This window comes from Podarcis melisellensis (assembly GCF_964234715.1).
Source record: "Podarcis melisellensis genome assembly, chromosome: 3".
Taxonomy (NCBI): domain Eukaryota; kingdom Metazoa; phylum Chordata; class Lepidosauria; order Squamata; family Lacertidae; genus Podarcis; species Podarcis melisellensis.
Window position 1 is genome coordinate 87379412 of NC_138530.1, and position 17416 is coordinate 87396827.

A 17416-nucleotide genomic window follows, 5' to 3' on the forward strand; every position below is an offset into this window, starting at 1 on the left:
TGGCTCACTTCTGAGTGGAAGTGCATATGTGTGTGGGAGATCAGTCAAATATTTGTCTTGGGGAAATAAAACATGTTTTGGAATACGTCAGATTTTTGTTTTGTTTTGCTTTACGTGTGTGTGTTTTTAAGCAGAAGTCCAAAGAAAGGGCTGACCAGCACAGGATTGTTTACAATATTTAAAGTGGATGCTATGTTCCTTGTAAATAAGGAAAAAAATGTATTGTTCCATATTCGTATGGAATATATTTTTTGTGTTGCCACTTAGCTATTTGCAAGTGTAAAAGAACACTCAAGAGAATTACTCAGATGTGTAGATGAACCTTTTTTCTCATTATTACAGGATTCAGCTAGCAAAATATTAGCAGGAAAGAACCAGTGAAGTCAAACACACAAATTACATCCTCCCTACCCCCACCTCAAAGTAACTGTTAAAGAAAAATGGTGGTAGATGTTTTCCTTCCTCGGTGTATCTGATTCCGCTGAGATTTGAAGGCTACAATCTGATGCCTTACCAATTACAAAAACATGTAAATAAAGGGAAATTGTTTTGTTATGCATTCATAAATAATTAAGAACTTCACAGCAGGCTTCCACCATCTCCATGTTATCTGCTGGGAATGTCTCGTAATGGAGATATAGTTGCCATTGTTACCGTAGCAGATTGCATTGCTATAAAGCAGAGCACATTAAAGAAAATGGCTAAGAATGCTAAACATACTGAAAGGAGAAATTTGTCTTCTGGGCGTTTTACTGTATGGTTTTCCCCATTGGTGTGAAATGTTCATAATTTCTCACACACAAAGAACACAAATGCAAGACTTGCTGCAACCTCAAATGTTGATCAAGAAGTCTGAGAATTCATTTTGTATTTTCTGCTTCCGTGTCTTAAATCTCATTGTTTATAGAGCTTTAACAAAATATTTACAACACTGTATTGTGTTTAATTGTCAAGGGTAATCATTATACCTCTGGTTATCTCAGCTTGGGAAATACACTTTATGGCAAGATTTTTAATATAATGAATTTTTTTTGATTGAACCAAGTATGACACCGAAATCATCTCACTCGGAAAAAAAATAACATTAATGTTCAGAGCTGATCTCCCGGAAACTTCAAACTACTGCTCATATAATCTTTCTCACTAATCAACCTAGTTGACATACATTAGTGAGATGATGTCACTTTTTGGTACTTGTGTAATTCTGTTCAGTATTATTCTTCCATTGGGAAATGGGGTGGTGGTGGTAGAGATGACGAAAACAGACAAGAGCAGGGGTAGCCAGTACGGTGCCTTCCAGATGTTCTAGACTCCAACTTGCATCAGCCCCACCCTGCATAGCCAATGGTCAGGGATGATGGGAGTTGTAGTCCACCACATCCGGAGGACACATCCTTTCCTGAGGATGGGTGCTCTGCACATCAATTCACAAACTAGCTAGAAATCCTCTGAAGCAAGGACTCCCATACAAATCTCCTATGAAAGGTGTTTGCCTAAATGAAATAATTGCTCAAAGCTAGAAGGCTAAGATTTTTAATGGTTTCTGATTTGTATATCAGAGGACCATCCATGTTCTTCTCTTGATCTAGAATGCCCTGAGATTTTTAAAGCTCTCACTGACTTTCCTAGGATGGATTCATTGGCCCATTTAAAATACAACCAAAATGCAGGCAGCATAGTTGCATGATATTATACATGATTCTGTGCTTATTTCCCAGTGGTCTGAATGAGCAGGAATCATAAGGTTATTCCCACTGTATCATCATTGCAAACAGATACCTTTTGCCATAACTCCCTTCCAAGCAGACGTACAAGAGCAACACATACACTGGAGCCTTGTACAACCGCCACAGATCATTTGCTTTCTGATGCAGCAGATACAATGAATCATAGGCCATGAGTGGGTTGCACAGTTTGCCGATGATGATGGATTTGAGGAAGGTTGTACCTTAAAAGAAAATCCTTGCACTTGGCAAATGATGAGCCAATACTGTATAGAGGTCCTTATACATGTCATGTGAATTGCTTCAGATGTGTGTTGTTGTTGTTGTTTTTAAAGCATTTGCTTTTAACTAGGGCTGCAGTTGAAAATCACTTAGGTAAAGTTAAAGGGACCCCTGACCATTAGGTCCAGTCGTGACTGACTCTGGGGTTGCGACGCTCATCTCGCTTTATTGACAGAGGGAGCTGGCGTACAGCTTCTGGGTCATGTGGCAAGCATGACTAAGCCGCTTCTGGCGAACCAGAGCAGCGCACGGAAACGCCGTAAAAATCACTTACCTGGGAGTAAGTCCCATTGAACTAAATGGGACTTACTTTTGAGTAGACAGGTATACGATTGCACCGTTCATAATTCTGCTCTATAGCTACACATGTCCTATATTATTATTGGTTTAATTATAACTTAACTCATCTGTTACTAGCAGATTGTTAGAGCAGCTTGGGGGCCACTTTCACATGGCTGGATCACACTTTAGAAATGTAGGAAGCTCTCTTATCTGGAATCAGACCCACTGGTCCCTCTATAGCTCAGTATTGTCTACCCTGACTGGCAGCGGTTCTTGGGGGGGCGTTCAGACAAGTCATCTCTACCAGCCCTGTCTGGAGATGCTGGGGATTGACCCTGGGACCTTCTACATGCAAGGCAGATGCTCTACCCCTGAGCTATTGTCCTTCCCCACCTTGCTTGAATAATGGAGGTAAAGATCAAATGACACAGTTATTTCAAATAGCAACAGTGCAAGCCCCGCAGAGGGTTGATTCCAAGGGGAAAGGAAACATATAAAGTACCTGATCCACATAGATCCTTTTTAAAAAGACTTCACTGGAACAGTTTGAGCTCCAGCTGTACAGCAATGATTCCTGCAACATTCCAGGGATTGGAAATCTGTGGTCCTTTCAATGTTGATGAACTACAACCTCCATCATTATTGGCCACTGGCCATGTTGGCTGGGATGGATGGGAGCCCAATAGTCTCTGGAGGGTCTTAGGTTCCCCATCCATAGTATATGTGATGAAGATCAGAGCAGGTAGATTTGTGTGGCACGTTGCTTTCCAATATGTCTATCGCATAGCCTGCAGAAATTTCCCTATTTCTCTCTGGGACAAGTGATTTTCACAAAGGAAATACAACTGGCAACAGGAAGATTTAATCAAATTGTAATTCAAATCAGGAGACGAAAGCCAGTATAAGGCTTTCTATTTTGTTCTATGAAAATCGGTGCAAAGTGTGGTGCCTATTGAAGAGCTTGAGTGGCTGTGCTATTCTGGTAGCTAACAGGGTACATTTCTGAGGTTGGCTGGCTTGGGCATAGAGCTTCTTCATGCAACATACAGAAAATGGCTTTCACATTGCCACATTCAGACATGCTTTGGAGGCCTTGATTTAGCTGCTAAAGCAGTCCTAGGTGAGATCATTTGGGGATATATTTAACAAAGTCGCCTATGATAGGGGAGAGTGGTTGTTTGGTGGAACTGAGTAATGCATTATTCTAAAAACAGGGTGACCTTTAGGGGACCTTGATTGCAAAAAAAAAGTTAAGAAAACAGGTCTGCCCTCTCGCACTTGCATAATGCAGCAAGCAAACAAGCACATTTTGTAATAACAATGGAATTGTATTCTGAAAAGATTGGAGAACATTGGATATAAATATTTTGCCTTAATTTCTCAAACTTTAAATTGATTTTTAAATAGTTTATGTGCTTTCCCCTACTGTATCTGTAACCCACAGGACTCCAAGTCAAATTATGCCTTAAGTATGACACAACTGCAATTTAGATACACAGTGTACCAGTGCCCCCTGCAGCTTGGATATGTTAATTATTTGTGAAGAGCAAATGCTCTTGTTTGGGTTTGGTTTTTTTAATCTGCCCATCAAGAAACATATGATGATGTAAATGCATTTGGATCTGCATGTCTAGCTATAAACCAAATGATTTGAAAGTATTGGACTTTTGGTTGTTACCTCATTATTTAAAATGTGAAAGAGCAGAAATAAGGTGGACAGTGATTTTTATTTTTATTTTTCAAAAAAAAAAAAGCAGACGTTTCTTATAGGCTGATTTATTGGGGCATGAGGTTTTCGCAAACAGTTACCCACTTCATCTGCAGTGGACTAAGACTATGTATGAAGAGAGATGGTAATTCAGTAACAGATCTACATGCCTTGCTTACAGAACATCCTTGGCGTCCCTAGTTAAATGTGATAGCCGTACAAGGAGCAAACAACTGCAGAGTATATAAGGGGTGGGACAACTTTAGGTTTGCAGATCTGATTTATCTTTTACTATAACCTCAGATCTTTCTGGTGCAAAATAGTGGCTCAGGAGGGATGGCATAAATAAACTAAGAATTAAGGACAGGGTGTTTCTGAGCACACACTCAAACTAGGACAGAAATCACTTCCAACCTCCTTTCCACAAACACCCCAAAAACCCCAGCAACCTAATTTATGATGCAGGAAGCATTTAAGTTATTGATGTTGGCAGAGTGTGACCATAGAAAGCAGGGATGGAGAAATCTCTGAACTGCCAGGTGCTATTGGACTACAGCTCCCATCATCCCTAACCGTTGGCTATGCCAGCTGTAGCTCATGGGAACCGGAGTCCAGCAACACTTGAAACCCCTGATATAGAGAGAGTCGCCAATGCAGAAAATGCATTTTCCTCTCATGAAATATATCAGCATGCCCCACCAGGTACTAGAACGTATGGTGCTTTTGCAGAAAAGGTTTCCTTTAACAATACAAAATGGGAACAAATCTTCACAATAGCAGAAAAATATATGAAACTTTAAATTACATCTTCATTCAGTCTCAGAGTATTGAGAATTTTAAACAATCTCAGAATGGGGACATGAACTTGGATGACTCAGAGACATTTTCAAAAAGTATTGTGTGCCCATCCTTTTCAAGACTTCAGCAGTATGTGATGTCCCAAACAATCTGAGTCAGTGACTACACATTGTATTTCTATCCCTAATTTGTCCCAGAGGGAAGAAAAGCAATCTATAGTACCATTATGAAGAATTGCCAAAAGGATATAAGATCCTTGTAAGAATGGGATGCAAAATGATATCATATAATAACTGTCCATGTACCTTCAACTTCTAAAACTGCCTTGCTTTTATTAATAAGAGATGACAAGCAGTGACTTGGGCAAATACAGCTCACCTTGGGTGGTAGTATATGGAATGAGGAGAGAGGCCAGCTAACATTAAATGCAGCACCAATTGATCACTTGGCAGGTGGCCTGAAAAAAGGAACTATCTGAAGCGGGCTGTTAGAATTAAGCAATTTAAAATAATTGTCTCTGTAAATAGATCTGTTCAATTTCTGTGCATTATTAACACTGCAGTTATTTCATTATCATTTATTCTGCAGTTGCAAGTTAAATTTGCCTTTCTGAATCTGATTTTAAATATGGAAAATTGTTGAATCAGAGTGGTTCAGAAAGTTGTGTTGAGAGAAGGTGCTGCTAACAATAAAACATGCATTTTATTTGCAGATGAGAAAGACCTGGATGGAACAGTTCAAAGCTGTCTCAGATTTTGAAATTAAGTGTTACCCAACTAATTCAGGAAAGGCAAATATAGATTGCTATCTACTCAGCTATGAATTGGCCGGTGAAATAATCAAATTGCAGTTATTGCAGCAATCTGTAAAAGGGGTGAAAGAACTACAGTATATGACTTATCCATGTCTATCACTCTAAATAGATCTATATTTAGTTAAAGAGATTGTGGAAATGGAAACACTGCCCTCCGATACGGAAATATTTTGTGTGCATTTATAATTATTTATTTAAAACGTGGAGTGGAGTGTTGTGTGAGGGGAGACTGTGTTAAGGGAAATGCTCAGAGGCACATTTATGAGTTCCTGTTTCTTCTTCTGTTCTGGGGGTGAGACCTGGCACTGAAAACAGAAGTATTGGCTGAGTTTTGTTGAGTTCTGGCACACATTCTTTTCTAATAGTTAATGACTTAGTCTGAAATCTTCCTTGCCCAAATGCAAAACACCTCCAGCAACAAGTGTGATTTTCTCCACCTCCTCACTATCTAGGATTGCATAACTAACAGTCCTTCTTACATGCATTGTATTTGAAAGCATAATGTATAAAATACCTGTTGTTGATATTATTCGAGCAGTAAATGAATTGGTCAGTCCTTTTTGCTTAATGTACCAAAAATCAGCACTCATCACCCTGGCATCCTAGACTGTGTGGAATAATTTGTGAGGCCTGACCAACTAGCTTTATTGAGTAGGGCTGTGCAAACGCATCATCTGAATATTGGGGCAAGGCAGGCGTATTCAGACCAAAGTGGGACCCCTCCAAGGCGAAGCTCACACAGCAAAGTACAGTGGTACCTCGAGTTACAAACGCCTCAGGTTACAAATGCTTCAGGTTACAAACTCCACTAACCTGGAAGAGTTACCTCGAGTTGAGAACTTTGCCTCAGGATGAGAATGGAAATTGTGTGCCAGTGGCGCAGCGGCAGCAAGAGGCCCCATTAGCGAAAGCAAGCCTCTAGTTAAGAACAGTTTCAGGTTAAGAACGGACCTCCGGAACGAATTAAGTTCATAGCTAGAGGTACCACTGTAATCCAAAGCGATTGGGTCCTGCAGGATTTTTGGAGATATTTTAAAAATGGTAATCTAAGTCATACAGTAAGTAGCCAAAATGGGGGGGGGGGTAAATGTAAATATATAAAGGAAATGTCAGGGTGGGGAGTGGGGGAATCGGGGAGCTGGCATTCGCTCACTGAGAGGTCTTGTCTTCCAAGCCATCACTGGAAACTTCCCCAACATTCTCCAGGCACAGGGCTTGTGTGGTGGGATGTTGATTCTATAAAACCAAGTAGACAAGGTGATTTGAGAGGAAGGTGGGCAGCTTTCTGCAGTTATGCCTGAAGAAAGCAGACTATCAAGACCCATTCCAGTCTGGTTCCAGACCTGGATTTGTCAGCAAAACAGACTTGGGCACCCTGACTGATGACCTTTATTGGGAGAGAGGCAGGGGTAGTACAACCCTGCTGGTTCTCTTTGACCTCTCAGCAGCTTTTTAAACTATGAATTGTAACTATCTGGAGTGACTCAAGGAAGTGGGTGTTGGCATTACAGTATTACTGTGGTTCCATTCCTACCTGCAAGAGTCAATACTAGAAAGTAGTACAAGAAGACTGTTGCCCAGCCCCAGCTTTTGAGTTGTGGTGTCCCAGAAAGGTCTATTCCAGAGTAACCCAATATTGGGTCTCCAGTTGTTTTTAGACTACAACTTCCCATCATCCCTTGCTAGCGGGGCCAGTGGTCATGGATGATGGGAATTGTAGTCCAAAAACAACTGGACACCAAAGCTTGGGAAACCCTGGTCTATTCTGTCTTCTATGCTGTATGAAACCATTGGGAGATGTCATCCAGAGATTTGGAGCACAGTGCCATCAGTATTCTGTTGACACACAGCTCTGACTCTCCACTCCATTGCAATCAGAAGAGGCTGTGAAGGTGTTGTACCAGTGTCTGGAAGCAGTGGTGGGCTGGATGGGAGGCTATAGGCAACTGCCTCCCCATTCAGTTAAAGCTGCCACATACTACGTTTTTATATAGCTACTTTGTGGCTCCTGATTGTACCCCAAAATTCAGTGTTGCCATTGGAGACAACATTCCAGTCAGCATGACTAGCCAGAACAATCTGAGCAAACACCCACACTTTCTCTAGATAGCACCAGGCAACCACAAAAAATGAATTGTTCTGTTCCCTACTGATCACTGTACTTAGCAAACACATTAAAATGTCCTTTAGATATGTGGGCTGAAAAACAATGTATTGGTTCAAAATCTCCAGGTGGGAATAAGCCAATGGAATACAGTCATACCTCGGGTTGCGAACCTTGCAGGTTGTGCGTTTTTGGGTTACGGACCACGCCGAACCCGGAAGTACGGGAACGGGTTACTTCCAGGTTTTTGTGCATGTGCAGAAGCACTAAATCGCACTTTGCGCATGTGCAGAAGAGCCAAATTGCATCACATGTGTGCGCAGACATGGCGCTGCGGGTTGCGAATGCTACGGGTTGCGAACGTGCCTCCCGCACAGATCACATTTGCAACCTGAGGAATGACTGTAGTAAAAAAAGATGATTTGTCTATATAATTACACCACAATGTATCTGGAACCTTTGTTATTCAGCTTTCACCTTTGCTGAAGAGGCCCCTCTCTATCCTGATCTTTGACATTTGAGATATATATTTTAATGACCGACTCTAGTTGTGATTGAAATTTGTTTTAAACTATTTTAATGTTGTATTTTGCATTGTTATGCCTTACCCTCATGGTGAAGGGGCCTCATCAATAAAAAACTTTTCATTGCAGAGTTGTGTCCCACCTTGCCTTTCCAATTTTATTCTCTTTTTCCAGTTAAAAAGACCATTTCCCATTCAATAAAACCCCATCAAAGTCTTCCACAATCTTCATCCCTGTTGCTTTCTTCAAAGGGAAGCGTCCAATTTCATTTTACTTTTCCAGTGGTTACAGTGTTGTATTTCTCTTTCCAGTTTGCCAAATCACTTTCAACACAAAAGGATGGCCACCTGGTATTCATCGGGTGTGTTCAGGTGATGTCTGCCCCAAGTCTCATCCTTTCTCACTCCCTATGGTGGTTTCTTGTTGGCTGAGGTTCCCCCTTTCACTGGAGGAGTGGCATGTAACTGAGGAGAAGTATGAGTACTGTTTGGAGCAAATGGGTTGTTAAAAGCACTGCTCGAGTGAAAAAGTATTTGGAACAGCTCTTGCCCTATTCCAGACAGGACAAAGAGAATTACAAATCGAGCTATACTTGCCCTATGGGGGCCACACTTATATGGCTCATTAGCTGAATGAAGGATTCTGACAATTATTACTCTCTGCGGATAGGCAGAGTTATCAGGCACAAATGGCTGTAAAAGAAGGCTTTTCCTCACCATAAGCTTTAATTAAAATTGCACAGAAACTTCCACTATGGAACGGAAGTTACAAATGTGAAATGTCAGCCCAACCAGAAGTCAATGGGGCTTATTCCCCGATAAGCATGCATAAGGACTGCAACCTAAGGCAGATTTTTTTAAAAATGCATATGCTTATAAAAATGCATAATGATGCTTAACCATTCATGATGACTGCTTCAAAACCCACATAAATGTGACTGCTCATCAGTTCCTGTATTAAATGCAAAACATAAACAGGCGGATCTGCCTGTTTGATTTTTCAGAACTGTATCAAGTTCTTTGCACTAGTAGATACTTATTACATTGACACAAGTGAAGTATGGTGAGTGGTATAGATGCAGTTTTTGTGGACACAACCAAGATTCTAGAAGTACTGTCTTGTTGCTGTTCTCACCCAATTGCAGCAGGCATGGGAATATCCAATTTTCACAACTCTGCTTGCTGGCTTGACTCTTAAACTGTACAAAGACAAGTACAAATCCTCCAGGCTAAGCATAATTTCCCCCTGGGCAGAGGTGGCCTTGGAATGCCAGCTCCATTTTGTGGAATCTTGCACACTATGCAGAATTAGATCAGAGGGGCAATGCATGATGTTTCCCCACCTAAAAACAAATTCACAGTATATAAACTAGCCTATTGAGGAGAAGACACTCTCGCAGTTGGGACTTTTCCACATGCAGGGGAAGTTTGTCCATTTTTAAAATATCAAAGAGTATTATGAATGCAGTCATACACCTGTATGCTGGAGAGGTACCATCCAATAATTCTACTTGCTCTCTTGACTACTATAGTGGATCCAACCGCTCACCTCCAGTTAATAATACAGTAGACTCACCCCGCTAACTGCCCCCTATTAAATATAGTGCACACACCTCACTGTACCCCAATTACACAGAGTTTTACACTTCACCAGAGGTGGTCTTGTGGAGGACTTGTGAGAGGGAAAACTTAGATTTAAAGTCTCAGGCAGGAGCAGAACAAACAAGAAAAGTTTATTTTCAAGAAAAGAAGTTGGGGAAACAAAGTTGGGTTAGGAATTGCGTACTTTCAGCTAGAAGCTAAGTTATTTACTTTAACTAACTATAATATGTCTCTGGCTTAAACGCAGTGTTATAGTCACAGCTTCTCTTAACCTTGCTTTACTCAAAATCAGTTGTTATACTTCCGTTTCTGTTACTTACTTATGGCAGGTAGTTCAGTTAAATATCTCTTAACCTGAACCTTATCTCTCAACTCAGTTCCAGCCCTAGCTCTTAGCCTGAACCCTGTCTAACATCTCGAATCAAGCCCTATCTCTTAACCTGAGCCTTAGCCCTATCTAACTCTGTCCCTCAGAAACTGCTCCTTTTTTTCTCCCTCTCCCAAAGTGCTACTCCTCCCTGCTCTGTGACTAGCTGACTTTGTAGCCAATCATTGAGAGGCTCCAGCACTCTGCTGGAGTTTCTGGGGGTCTGCAATGCCAGACTAAAGTCTGGCTCCTCAGTCAGTCACAATTATGTTGTCCTGCTTAACATTAAGAATAGTTCTCAGTTTCCCTCAGTTTCCACAGAGTGTGGAGAAATCTTTTTATTTAGGTAAAATTTTGATTTTAAAACATATAAATGCCTTTATCTACAACATAGTTTGGAAAGTGGTTTGTCCATCTGTTCTCTATCTGTTCAAACACATCTAGATATATTGTTGCCAAACTGGGCAGAATGGTTCCCAAGATGGAGGCACCAGTTTTCCTCCCTGTTTGGATACCACTGGATGCCATTTTGCATCAAGATGGTGGATCAGAATGTTCCAAACTATACATTCTTACTTAAAGTAACTATTTTAAATAAAATATTAAATGTTGGTTTTACTTTATATTTGTATCTCTGAGCTATTCTTATCCTGTGCTTAACCATAGCTACTGGTATGTAGCTGAGGAAGAAAACTGTGTTTTATTCTGTGGAAGAATAAGTCACAGCAAGAAAAAACTAAAAGTGTGAGATACCCCCTTAATAATAATGGCGAAGAGTCTCCACATAGAGTTGTGACAGTTCACTTGTCAAGCATACAAGGGAACTGCCAGAAATCCTAAATTGGAGACCCAGCACACCATCTTCACTGTGCATCAATTTAATTTATTTAATCTCCATAGCTCAGGAAAGTGTGTGCAATTTGGACTTGAATAAGTATATTTTGAGAGATCTGTTTCAAGCATCTTTCTTAATTGTGTCTGTAAGAAGAGTGATGTAGTTGCCTGTTCAGAGGTCTCGAGAGTTACATCTGCCCTCAATTTTCTGCATGGAATACATGAGGGAGCACTTTGTTGTTAGGGACATGTAAACATGAAGGTATGAGGACACTATACTGTAGCAGATCAGCAGTGTTAGTAATGTTGGTAGATTGGCTATGATTGATGAACTTGCTGTAATCTAGCTACCTGAACAAAAAGGGGGGTTAGTATGCATTAATTTTCCTCCCAATAGCTGTAGGACTAAGTGCCAGATTTTCTTACATAAATTTTATGCTGGTTACAGAAGCCAAATTTCCATCAGCTACAAACACAGATTACAAGCATCTGTTCATGTGATTACAAACTTGATATAAAGTGACGTTTCTCATTCTGTAAGCAATTCCTAGACAGGCACTGCAGAATGCCAAAACTCTGCTTTTCTCTCTAGTACAGCTGTTGTTAGGAAATGGGAAGATGTTATCACTGGTGTAAACAGTCATCAGCTATTTTAAATTCCCAAGGGCCTAATTTTTGGTTTTGGATCATTTGATGCTACCCACTGTGTCTTAAACTACACAAAATCCCATGTGTCTGAAATTACAGTGATCAAACCAAAGAAGGGAATTGTAAGCCTATTTAAAAGACTAGTAGCATATACGTCTTTGATTCTTAAAGATCCAGCAGTCACCTGAGATATGTTCTGTAATGAATCTGCTAAACTAGCCAGATATTTGCATAGCTACTATTGTATGAACTGGCCAAGCGTTTCAGATTTACATCTGCCTGCCCCACTTGAAAACCTTGTCTACGGTATAAAAGGCCCTTTCAATGTGGTTGTGCTTCATGTTCGAAATAGCATCCTATGGCAAATCCAGGAGACCGCCTTCACTGATGTTTTATTATGTGGGAAACACATAGTTCAGCGTTTTTCTGTATAAGGAAGGCAGTGGTAGGGTGACTCCAATAGGTGTCAGTTCCTGCAGGAGCAGCCAATCAGGCTTCTGGAGGAAGTGAATCCACAACCTGATTGGCCTACAGGAGCACCCCAGAATTAGCCAATCACGTGGGGCCCATTGTGTAAATAATGTATATATAGCTAGACGTTTTGGGGAAAGTTTCATTGCTACTACGAGCTGAATAAAGAGCATGAAATTCACACTCAACTCGAGTATATTTCATTCCAGATTCCACATAGTAGTTTAGAAGTGCTATTTTATTAACTACCCATATATGTACAGCATCCACCAAGTGACCGTCACCTTCTCTACCTGAGCATGCTAGATGACAGGCTTACTCTTGAAATTCTATTTGCTTAAAGATACAGTGACATATCTTCATGGGGGTGTGTGCAAAGGGGGATGCATAATGAGAGAGAGGACGGGGCATGGAAATGAGGGGTGGACTGTGGGCAAGGGAGAGTTGAAAAAAGGAGGAAGGAAGTGATAGGGAAAGGGGGTGAAAGTGATAATTGTGTGTACGTGCTTGTGTGCGTGCCACAGAGACTTTAGGATAGTGGAAAAGGCATGTAAATGGGGGTGAACTGTATGCGAGGGAGAGTTGTGAAACGAAAGAAAGGGTAGAGGAAAAACTACCAGCTGAGCTCCTGCAGTGTGAATCTAAAAGGGAAATTTGTTTCGCATTAAAATTGTTAAAGATCTGGGCACAATTTAATTACAATTCTTCCCTTCCTGCTACATTTTATGCCAGCAATAAGCTTGAGCTCCTAGGGTATGAGATCCTAAATACCAACCTTATATGTACAACAGACCACATTTCACTTTTCGCCCATTCTTGTGCATATTTACTGGATAGCAAGTTCTTTGTCTGAAGTAAGTGTGCATAGCATAATAGCTTTAATTCTTCATTGAGTTATTTCAAATTTTTCAAATAAAAAAATATTAACACAGCTGCACATTAGCCTAAACATTAACCTATAGCAGCCCTAAAGTTGGCTGAATAGCATCATTTCAGTATTGCAGAATAGAGGGGAATAATGGGGGGAGGAAGGAAAATCAGTGTTGTCCATTTTGTGCATTTTTGTGTGCACTGCTGAAGCTTCCAACACCTAAATGCCTTTTAAACGCTTCCTAGCTCTTTATTCAAATAAGCATTTTAGTTAAACCGTTTGGAGTCAGGAGTATTACTTATTCATAGCAATTGGAATGAATTCTGAAAGCAGTTGCAGATATTTGCTCTGTTAATGACCTTGCACAGGCATTTCCCCATGAAAGGGGGCTAACCAAAAGGAGGTCTGGAAGAAACATTGTTACATTAACAATTGGGCACCTTTTAAAAGAAAGATTCTGAGAGCAATAGATCCCTATCTGGCTATTTGGGGAAATCAACAAAACCAGGCAGGAGCAGAATTCTGTTGTCTGCTTCAAGGTAGTCTCCTTTAGACTCTAAGCAAGGGAACTGGGAAACTATACGAGTAAGATGGAGATGATTGTGGGAGTGGGGTCTATCTGGTTTGCAGTCTGTGAGGAATACTGAATCTAGCCTTGCTTCTGAATTTGCAGCTGGTGCCTGTTGCCAGGAGTGCCTGAGTGATGTAGGTGCATTTGATCTGGCTCTCTTATTAATTATTTTAATTGATATTCCTAATTATTTTACGATGTCTCAGAGCTCTGGCCCTCCAGATGTTGTTGGACTACAACTTCCATCGTTCTTAACTGGGTGGGATTGATGGAAGTTGGAGTCCAACAACATCTGGAGGCTCACAGCTCCCTCGTTCCTCTCTTAGGATGTAAGCCACTTTAAATTTGTCAGCATGGCAGAGCCGGCATTTGTCCGCAGACAGTTTTTCCGGGTCATGTGGCCAGCATGACTAAGCTTCTGGAGCAACGTAACACCGAAATCAGAGCAGCGCACAGAAACGCCATTTACCTTTCCACTGGAGCAGTACCTATTTCTCTACTTTCACTTTCTGGCATGCTTTCGAACTGCTAGGTTGGCAGGAGCTGGGACCGAACAACGGGAGCTTACCCTGTCGCAGGGATTCAAACCGCCGACCTTCTGATCGGCAAGCCCAAGAGGCTCAGTGGTTTAGACCACAGCACCACTTGCATGCCTTGATATACAATACATCAAATTCTTTCATAAATTTGGATATTTTGCTGATTATAGCTTTATTTAAAGTTTTTTGGGGGAATAATAGTATAAATATCCCTTCCTTTCAGTATTTGTCCCTCTTTCCTTTGGAGGCCCATATCACCTTTTTACTACTGTTCTAGATATTAATATTATTATTATTATTATTATTATTATTATTATTATTATTATTATTATTATCATATGCTACCCTATACCCAGAGGTCTTAGGGCAGTTCACAGAACAGATAGACTTGCTGAATCAGGTAGTTCTGATTTAATAAGGGTCTCTTGGCTCTGTGTCAATACTTTAGAACTGTGTTAGCTTGTATTTTATAATGTTTTTAACCTTATTAATCTTTTCTTTAATGCTTAAGTCCTTCTGAGTAATGGAAATATACTGGCAAAACCTATGTGCCTAAAGACCTATCCCTGAATCCTAAATTTTCTGTACACTTATATGGAGGAGGGCTAGCATCCCCCTTTAACATGGAATCTGTTGCAAAGAAAACTGGGGTGATAAACTCAACTTTCAGACCCAGTGTAGAAATCACACTTAGTTCACCCTTTGAACAGAGCAATTTGTCACAGAGCTAGCTATGCAGAGGGCATTATTTTAGTGTCTGTAATAGAGGCTCAGTATTTTGTAAACTGACCACCGATTCTTTAGCAAACAAAGCATTCCTCACGTCACCAAATGGATGCAATACCCCTATCTATAATGCAAATAATACTTTTTTTCACTGGGTAGTTTTATTAAAGGCCTGAATCTCCTGAAGACATCTGGCTTTATGTTAAGTGTTCCATGTGTTTTGCTTCGATAAGGGTATCTTGGTGTTTTTGTATTTCTTGCTAGCTATCCTGCATGACATTTGTTCTGTGCTCATAATCAGCCACAGATTATTTTGCATGCTGAGAGTCTGGCAGTTATGCTGGAGCAGATTTACAACTTCTGCTTTCAAATATGATTGGAATACTGGGGCTGCTATTCAAGAACCACCAGTGCTATTTCCAGGGAATCTGAGAGAAAGCTTAAAAAAAATCTGTCCAACATCCAGTGGTGCATCTAGGACTGGAACCTGGGGCTGAGGTCCAGGCCCCACGGCTCAGAATTTTGAATCCATAGTGCTGTTTGTCAGAGCAATACAATATATGTAGTAATCTTCCTAGGAGGATGGGGCTTGTATGTATTTGTGTGTGTGCATGCTTTATGCTAGCCTGCTTGAAAGATCTTCTTTCCGGTGGAGACTGAGTTACTGCAATGTGTTCATAAGAAGAGCCCAGCGGGATCAGACCAAATATACACCCAGTTCAGAATCCTGCTTTGCACAGTTTTGTGTGGCTGCCCTGTGCCCTCTGAGCTAGTCGGCTGTCCTTAGGTGCAATGGGAGGTGCTGTCCCATTTTTAGTGCTGAAGTAAGATCTGACCAGCTTTTATATGTGGAATATGTACACTGTATTGTAATTCACCTCAGGCAGGAAGATGTCTTGAGCCTACCTTTCACCATGGCCAGCTAGGTGCCTGTGCTAAGCTCTTCAACCCGGTATGACAGCAATAGTCACCCTCCTGAAAGCTGACACCCAGCGGACCACTGCCTCTGAAGCTGGTGGGGGACTTGTTGAGCAAGTCACAAATGTTTCAAATAAAATTAATATTGTCTCACAGATTTCCTCTATCTGAAGAAACACCGATGGATGTCTCTGGCACTGTTTCCGAAGCACTCAAGTCAGCTTTGCCCTCACCTGCTCTCCCAGTCTCGTTGTCAGTCTGCCAAGAGAATTTGTGTCGTAATGGAGGGACATGCCATCCCATCAATCTTCCTGATGGCGTCAACTCGTTTCAATGTGACTGCCGTCTGCATTTTACTGGACGCTTCTGTGAAAAAGGTAATTGTGCTTCACACTTTTCAGCTGAGAGAGGGATATTTTCCTGGCTCTGTTACCATCCCTCCCTAGAATGTGTGGAGTAAGTTCACTGGCATTTGAGGCAATATGGTTGTGTAGAATCACCACCTGACTTGGATCAGGGATGCACCAGCTTCTGCCATTGAATTGTTCATGTTGGTTTCATCCTTGTATAACTGTGACTATAGATGCCTAACCTGTAGTACTGGTGTTTTGTTATTGTACTGAAATTAAATCTTAAACAGGGTTATATAAATATATTCCAGTCACAGAAACTTTTGTCTACCTTTAAAGGTGGAAAGGATTATTTATTTGTATCCTCTTTAAAGGCCCAAATAGGGTCTATGTATTTACACATACAAAATCAATTACAAAATCCATACATGATTAAAATACTCAATAAACAATTCCATCAAAGCATTAAAAAAAATCCATAATTTAAGAGTGCTGTAAAGCAAGCCAGTTAAAAAGCATAACAAACTAGAAAGCAAAATGATTAGACCACAAGTTCTAAGTTCAGGGGAATGCTTTCCTAAATAGGTGTGTCTTCTAGAAGTGATGGAATGGCAATAGTGATGGGGCTTCTCATATTTCAGCTGGCAGGACATTCCACAGTGTTTGGTGCCACCAGTGAAAAAGCCCACGCGTGTGCTACTACAAGCCCAAAATAATGGGCTGTAAGCAGGCTTTGAAGTGTGGACAAATGCAGTGGATCTGTTAAAAATAAACAACTAAAAAACACCTTCTGGCATGCAAGTGGCTACTGATCTGCTTCAACCTTGAAACTATGCCAATGGACAGAACACAAGCTAGAGGATGCTGAGCTTTCCTAAATCTCATTAATTTGAACAGGGCTTGGGTACATTTTTACTTTAATCAGTGGATATACTCATTGTTCTCATGTGCGGAGTAAGCAAGTTCTGCTGACGCTTAGCTACTGCAGATGCTTTACATACAGGTGATATTTCTTGCACAGGTGCAGTACATGCACTTAGGTGAAAACTGCTTGTGTAAAAGGTAAAGGACCCCTGGATGGTTAAGTCCATTCAAAGGCAACTATGGGGTGCAGCGCTCATCTTGCTTTTCAGGCTGAGGAAGCCGGCGTTTGTCCACAGACAGCTTTTCGGGTCATGTGGCCCACATGACTAAACTGCTTCTGGCGCAATGGGACACTGTGACAAGCGACAGAGCGCACAGAAATGCCGTTTACTTTCCTGCTGCAGCAGTACCTATTTATCT

The 17416-nt window shown here is 41.0% G+C and overlaps 1 protein-coding gene across 5 annotated transcripts in view; it reads left to right on the forward strand.

The window, feature by feature from the left end:
* EYS (eyes shut homolog) overlaps positions 1-17416 on the forward strand; it is a 567790-nt gene that overhangs the window by 394730 nt on the left and 155644 nt on the right. For all 5 annotated transcript variants that reach the window (XM_081905892.1, XM_081905891.1, XM_081905893.1 and 2 more), the window contains one exon: positions 15939-16159. In XM_081905892.1, the coding sequence (XP_081762018.1) occupies positions 15939-16159 (221 nt within the window). The remainder of the gene's footprint in view (positions 1-15938; positions 16160-17416) is intronic.